Below are 8024 nucleotides of genomic sequence, written 5' to 3' on the forward strand. Positions count from 1 at the left end.
TACTATCTTAGAAAAGGCTTGGCAGTACCACCAAAATGACCGACATTAAAATACAGTAGCGTGGAAGGCCTTTTATTCATTAAAAACAAGGCAGAGGTTTTATTTAACAATTATATTTAATCTTTATAGCCAGCATTACATTACACACAGTTTGAACAATAACACTGTTTGAGTATAGGAAAATAAAACACTTTACTTAAATAATACATTAAATTACATTATTTCATTAAGTGATGACTTGGCGTACCACTAGATGGACCACAGTTGGAGAATCACTGAGTTAGACGATTGGTGCGGGAAATTAGGAATTGTGGAAAATGCGGGAACTTTTTGAACGTGGAAAAAGATAAGAGTCGTGAACGAGCTGAACATTTTGATGTTTAAACTAGTTGAAATAATGGAAAGTGTGAATAATTAGCTATCATGTTATTTTGTAATGTTTGAAGTCAATTCTAATCAATACTACAACAAGGAAGGGATTTTTAAGAGGGTTCAAATGTTTTCCCGGCACAAATTATAATATGCAAGATCTCGTGAATGATGCGTTTATGGTTTTAAGAAATAAAACCACAAGTCCAGACTGTAGTCATAACATATTTAATAAAAACGGTATTGTTGACACTAATCAAATGATGATGTGCCATGATTCTGTTTTTATCTATTCTCATCAGTTTAACAAAATCAATCTTTGTGAATGTGATTTAATTTCAAACAATACTTCACCTAAATGATTGTACACTTAATTTATGTATTTGAACATGCAAAACACCTTGTGGAGCAGGTTTGTTTGACATCATTAATCATATACAGTCTCACATCCTCCCAAAATAAATGTCAACTTGTTCCGTGGACTGTAAATGTCCTTCCTTGAGTTAGTCTGAAAGCAGCACCTGATCCAGCCGTCACAAAGGATGAGGAAGAGGGTCAGAGTCCTGATTCTGTCTTTCATTGATCTGCTCACTGCTCCATTAGTCCATTTTTTAAGTCTTAATGTCAAAGCTTTGCTGTTGTTAGCGAGCGGAAGCAGCCGGCAGGGGAGCGTCCCGGCAGGCAAGTGGAGCGGCTTACATGAAGTCATCTGACTCATTGCCGTCCTGGAGAGGACACATTTTGGACATTAGGTGAGCAAACAGACAAGAAGACAATTAGCGTGTAGCTCAATACCTCATTGGTCTGCATGTTTTCACTTTTCATCAATGACGTGTAGTTCCTGATGGAGGGAAACAACAGCACACATGTTTTGATAACCAAAAACATTACAATTACTTATTTTTCTAGAAATAAATATTTAATTTTGAAACAAAAATGTAAGTTTAACAAAAACATTTTTATTATTCAACATTTCTCCATGTATTTTAATGCATTTTTATGCATATATTTAAAATAATACTGTTTGGTTATGATGAAATATTCAGTAATAATTAAAACATTTTTCAAATGTGTGCACATTTGTTTAAAGACAAATCATACAACAAATAAACCTCCTAGTGCAGTAAATTGTTTTGAGCAATACATATCAAAACCAGTTCATACATTTTTTTTTTAAACAAATGATTGTTTGTTGAAGTAAAATAATAAATAAATAATCAAATCGTACGACATAAGATCCAAACAGTATTCCTCATATATCCATCCATTTTCTACCGCTTATTCCCTTCGGGGTCGCGGGGGGCGCTGGAGCCTATCTCAGCTACAATCGGGCGGAAGGCGGGGTACACCCTGGACAAGTCGCCACCTCATCGCAGGGCCAACACAGATAGACAGACAACATTCACACTCACATTCACACACTCGGGCCAATTTTTAGCATTGCCAATCAACCTATCCCCAGGTGCATGTGTTTGGAGGTGGGAGGAAGCCGGAGTACCCGGAGGGAACCCACGCAGTCACGGGGAGGACATGCAAACTCCACACAGAAAGATCCCAAGGCCGGGATTGAACTCACGACTACTCAGGACCTTCGTATTGTGAGGCAGACGCACTAACCCCTCTTCCACCGTGCTGCCCTATTCTCATATAAAAACGTTTCAAATTTTAAAAAAAGCTGAAAAAATTACCTGCACTACAAAGACCATTTCCATGTGATTTGATGAAATACTTAATTAGTATTAAATATTTGTATTTAAAAATATACTGAAAAATTCTTATTTATTTTGGGAACAATGATCATCATAGTGCAGTTAATTTTTTCTAAAATATTTTAAACATGATTATTTATTTGTTGAATTAAAATGTGTTTTTCTCGTCAATCTATTATTTTTACGACATTATTTTTAATACAGTATTTTTTTCCAACAAACATATTTAAAAAAAAATAAATGTATTGTCTTATAAATACTGCATTGTGAGGATTGTTGTCATATGATTTGATTAAATATTGAATTAATATCCAATGCATTTATTTAAAATATTGTATATACACAGTAAAATGCATATTCATGAATCTATGAAATTGATCATAAAATCCAAAAATATGTGTATTAAAAATCCATCCATCCATTTATTTTCTACCACTTGTTACGGAGGGTGCTGGAGCCTATCTCGGCTATAATGTATATTAATATTGTACGATGAGGATTGTTGTCATAAGATTTGATGAAATATGAAATTATATTTTACATCCATCCATCCATCCATCCATCTTCTTCCGCTTATCCGAAGATATATTTACATATTTACCTAAAATATAAATATTTTTAAAATGCATTATTACTTTAAGAATAAAAACGTACTTGAGATCCTCCATCTCCTTTTTCTTCTTCTGCTCCTCCTTCTCATGTCTCTTGTTCTCTTGCAGCTGAGCTTTCTTCTCATTTCTCTCCTCACGGTCTCGCGACTCCTTCTCGGCCGCCAGGTCTGGGTAGCGCTCATCTTTGGTTTTCTCCAGCCGGTTCACAATCTCATTGACCTTCTTCTCCACCGCTACCGTCTTTACCTACGCAAAAGGCAAACCCACGACGCACACGTCACGGTCTGGTTCAAGTCAGCGCTGTGTTTTGAGTTCATACCTCCTTCTGTCGATGGAAGCCGATCTGTCCGACATCCATGTCTCCCGTTTTCTTTAGGTTGGCCCACGGCGTGTAAACCACGTTGATGTTGTTCATCTTGCAGCCTGATGACCACGCAGCACAAACACTTTGATTTATCTTCATCATTGTCTAATTCCTTATTTGGATAATTGGCAACGCAGGGTTTTCCATAGATTGCTAAAATACCTGTGGTGGTGGGAGCGTGCTTAAGGGCATGCTGGGGGTGTGGTCACCATAATAATAATAATAATAATAGTAATAATTTTCTTTAAAAAAAATAAATAAAAATGTAAATATACATTTAAAAACAAATCTGTTATTATTATTATTAGTGGTAACATATATATTTTTTATAGTACATCGTTTTGCTCTATTTTCAGTTGTTGCTGCTTACTGTACAATGTACAATGAGAATTGTTCAATTGTCTAGAGACTTCTAGTGACTTTCATTTATTAAAAACAACTAGCAGCAAATATAGCTTCTTTTTCCGGGGTTATTATAGAATGTACTCGTGTTTAGAAACTCTACTTTTGTCCCTCGATATCTGCGACGAAATGTGTAGAGTAATATATATATATATATATATATATATATATATATATATATATATATAAAACCGAAAACAGTACTACCGAAACTGGATGTTGTGGCGTGAGCAAGATGCACGTTATAGTCTGAAGTATAGCTGAATGTCTGCAATGTGGAAGTAATTTTAATATGTCCCATATATACCAGCGGACAGCGAATGTTTTATGTTCGTGTGGTTAGTCCAATGATCGCAAACACACCGTCCGTGCCTAAAAGCCGATTGGCAGAGAATAAGAAAGTGTTGTTCCGTGTTTGAGGAAGCACAGAGACAAAAGTGTTTGCACAGAAGGTGAAACCTGTTGGAATGGGGCTGGTCGTTAGCATAAGATTGGCAATAAAAGTTAAAAATACAGTCAGACTTTACTTCTTCTGGGGGCTACAATACATTATATTATTTTATATGTCCGCCAAACGAGTTGTTTGGAATTTGCTCTGTCCTGTGACGTCTGACGTCAGCAGATACCTTCATACATTGTAAAGATTTACCTGAAGATCTTTGCGCGAGTTTGCCATTGTAGTCTGACGCTGTACGACACATTTACCCCCGCACGTTAAGAGCATTTGTGAACTGTTGTGAGCAAGCTATAGCGGTAATTTTGAGCACCGATTACAGACAAATTTGATTGACGAAAATGACGCTGATTGCCCAAAATGTGCAGAGAGGTTGAGGGCATTGAACAAAGTTGGGAGGTGGTGCAAAATTTGCCTGGATTGGTTGAATTTGCGCACTTGCAACATTGCGGATTCCCGGCGGGACTGATATTTGGAATATTGTTATCTGTACCTTGAATGCTGTTGTTTTTCACCAGCTGTGCGCAGTCTATCAACACCTCAGGGGGGATGTCATTTATGGTGTGACCCTTAGACAAAACACATAAATCATTTATTACATTATGACTTTGAACGCACCACAGATAGTGTTCCTTCTCCAGCATGGCTTCGACTACCATCGTTGTTAGTGTAGAACCTAATAATATTGCAGAAAAATTTACTATTTAGCTAAATATTTTCACATCCTAGTTGCAGATGTAGTCTTACTGGCAACGCTACTGACTGAAAGTTATTCACCTATCAGAATGCACGTTTCATTCTCCTTGGTGTTGATTGGCTGCTGGTAACATTGCATCATGTCAGGAGAAAGTAGTTCTGCACAATTCCTCGACATGAGAGCAAAATGGGGAAGCTACAATACGCCTTGCCCACCATTACGGCCTGAATTAATCTGCTGACAAAAATGTAAGGTCCACCACAGCATGAAAATGCAATACATCCTTGGAACACAATTATCATAAGATTAAAATCTGTTTTGGGCCTTTGGAATCATTGACAGCAGCAAGTGATTATCCATCCATTCATTTTCTACTGCTTGTCCCTTTTGCAGGGGCTACTGAAGACTATGCAAGTGAATATTACCTTGTATTTGTTAATGCATGTACTGCACATATTTGCTTTTCTGGTCTTTTTTTTTTTACTTTAAAATTTAAAAGACATGTTTGGATAAATTCAAATGCATGGCATGAGATTAGAAGTGGTTCTAACAGAACAATTTGCATTCATTTGGCTTTTGCCTCAGATTATTACTTTCTTTAATCATATTGCTGTTTTTTTCCCATTACATTTTATTTACCGGTATGCTTTTTTGACTGCTACCGCCAAAATTGTCAAGTAGACTGCGTACGGTGTTGCTGTTATTGGAACCTTCATTTCCCTGAGGACACACACCCAAGGGATCAATAAAGTTCTATCAGATCTATAAATTGAAACCATCTAAGGCAGGGGGGTCAAACTCGTTTTCATTGAGGGCCATATTGCAGTTATGGCTACCCTCATGGTGCAGTTTATAACAGTGACTAATATATGAATTTGCCTACATATTTAATTATTATATATATTTTTACGGTAAATGGGGAAACAGTACTTACTGCTTTTTACAGTAAAATACTGGCAGCTTAGTCACTAGAATGTTAATGAAAAATGTACAGTGTTTTTTACAACATGTTACTATGAATGGAAAAACTGTACCACTGTTTTTTTTTTTATTCTAGCAACCGAACTGCCAGATTTTTACCGTTAAAAAACCTGCAGTACTGTTTTTACATTTACAGTAATATGCCGTAAAAACAACTATCGTAGATTTTACAGTTTAAAAAAACGGCAGCTCAGTCGCCAGAATTTTACAGAACAAGCAGTGGTCGTTAGTTTTTCAATTTACGGTAATCCATCCATCCATTTTCTACCGCTTGTCCCTTACGGGGTCGCGGGGGTGCTGGAGCCTATCCCAACTGCACACAGGTGGAAAGCGGGGTACACCCTGGACAAGTCGCCACCTCATCACAGGGCCAACACAGATAGACAGACAACATTCACACACTAGGGACCATTTAGTGTTGCCAATCAACCTATCCCCAGGTGCATGTCTTTGGAGGTGGGAGGAAGCCGGAGTACCCAGAAGGAACCCACGCAAAACACCGTCAATTTTACAGTAAAATCCAGTGTCATTTTTACAGTGTACAAGTTGTTGGATAACTTGCTTTGAAATAATAAGTCAAGCAGATATTAAAGTATTAGTATATTTTAACAACAAAATTGTTTAGAAATAATATTTGTTGCAATATTGGATAATATTACAGTTTAAAACGTATGACATTTTCCATCCATCCATCCATTTCTACCACAAAATGAAAAGAACGAATACATTTAGTAAGAAAAGATAAGGTACTTTATTGACGCATATTTATCATAGGCTTTCGCGTGCCATACAAGATGATGTGGCGGGCCAAGTCTGACCCCAGGGCCTTAAGTTTAACCCCTGTGATCTTAGGGTTGAAACTAGTGTTTAAAGTGGGAGGTGACTTTTTTTAACGTAAAACCCTGTGATGGAGGAGAAAACACTGTAATCGTGACGTGGTTGTGATGATCCGAGATGACAAAATTGTTTACTTACACAAAAACAATGATATATTGGAAAAAAAAGTTAAGTTGCTGGCTGTGTACCTTTGGCAAGCGGAGATAAACGTGAGCTGAGGACAGTTTGTCCACATGGAACCTGAATAATATCAGAAAAATACATAATTGCATTAGTATGCCTACAAATTGTACATTTATAAGTAAAAGTACACTAAATGCTTCTGTTCTCACAACAGTGGATACACCTGCGTAATTTAATAAAGCCACTACATCGGAATATGTCTTAAATTAACAAGATTAAGACTAGAATGCCCAGTTGTGTACAGACATAACTCACCAAATGTCCTCAGGCCAGCCATACTTGATGAGATCTTCATCTGGAACGCAGATAAGCAAGTTAAGTTTGGCAAATCAAAAGTGAATATTTTGACCTTGTGTGGAGCATGTTGTCTTACTTTCATACTTGTCTTTCCCCATATAAATAGTGCAAGCCGGTTTCACCACTGAAACAAGAAAACACAAGTGAGTATTGTGGTACCAACATTATAGAAGCTAACAGCTAGCTAAGCTCACACAACTTACCGGCACTTGTGAAGTAAAACACCATTTTATCAAGATTTAAAAAAGTGTTTTAATAGTAACAGAATACAAACATTTATATTCGGCAAATAACGACGTTGGTTAATGTAAGTTAAACGCTTTTATTAAGACTGCTTCTGCTGTCATTTCTCGCGTGGAGCGGAAATTTGCCCCGGAAGTTGTTATTATGGCAAGCAAAGAAACCAGGAAGTACTAATCTACTTTTCTTCAAAATAAATGTAAAGCATAGCTTTGAGCCTTTGGATTTAGGAATATTTGAAGCCAACAATACAATTAGTTCCAATCACCAAATAAAAATCACAATTGGCGTTCTTCGTGTCATTTAGCTGACTGAACTATTTATATATATATATATATATATATATATATATAAATCACAATTGGCGTTATATATATATATATATATATATATATATATATATATATATATATATATATATATATATATATATATATATATATATATATATATATATATATATGCATTAGTTCAGTCGACTAAATGACACGAAGAACGGCAATTGTGATTTGTATTATATATATATATATATATATATATATAGTGTTGGGTTAGTTACTGAAAACCAGTAACTAGTTACAATTACTAGTTACTTAATTTCAAAAGTAACTCAGTTACTAACTCAGTTACTTACATCAAAAAGTAATGCGTTACTGTGAAAATTAACTATTTAGTGACTTATTTTCTTCTTCTTTTTTTTAAAGCTCCCATTAATGGCCTTTTAGCCTTCATTTCAGTACTGTTCTTGCACTGGAGAATAATACAATCTGTTGATCAACTTGACATGCATTTTTATTTGCATTTTAACATAATTAATGAAAAACAGTGCAACATAAAAAGGCATTTCTCCTTTCTTTAAACTTGGACCAATGACCATTAA

The 8024-nt window shown here is 35.8% G+C and overlaps 1 protein-coding gene across 1 annotated transcript; it reads right to left on the reverse strand.

Moving 5' to 3' along the window:
* Positions 1–581: 581 nt before the first annotated feature.
* On the reverse strand, positions 582–7308 carry ccdc25 (coiled-coil domain containing 25). The gene is made up of 9 exons (XM_062044894.1): positions 7108–7308; positions 6981–7028; positions 6863–6902; positions 6613–6664; positions 4403–4478; positions 3009–3112; positions 2733–2935; positions 1165–1210; positions 582–1094 (listed from the first exon to the last, which is right to left on the reverse strand). The coding sequence occupies exons 1-9, from the start codon at positions 7130–7132 to the stop codon at positions 1065–1067; spliced, it is 624 nt and encodes a 207-aa protein (XP_061900878.1). The 5' UTR covers positions 7133–7308; the 3' UTR covers positions 582–1064.
* Positions 7309–8024: the final 716 nt, after the last annotated feature.

Source organism: Entelurus aequoreus, linkage group LG04 (genome assembly GCF_033978785.1).
Source record: "Entelurus aequoreus isolate RoL-2023_Sb linkage group LG04, RoL_Eaeq_v1.1, whole genome shotgun sequence".
NCBI lineage: Eukaryota > Metazoa > Chordata > Actinopteri > Syngnathiformes > Syngnathidae > Entelurus > Entelurus aequoreus.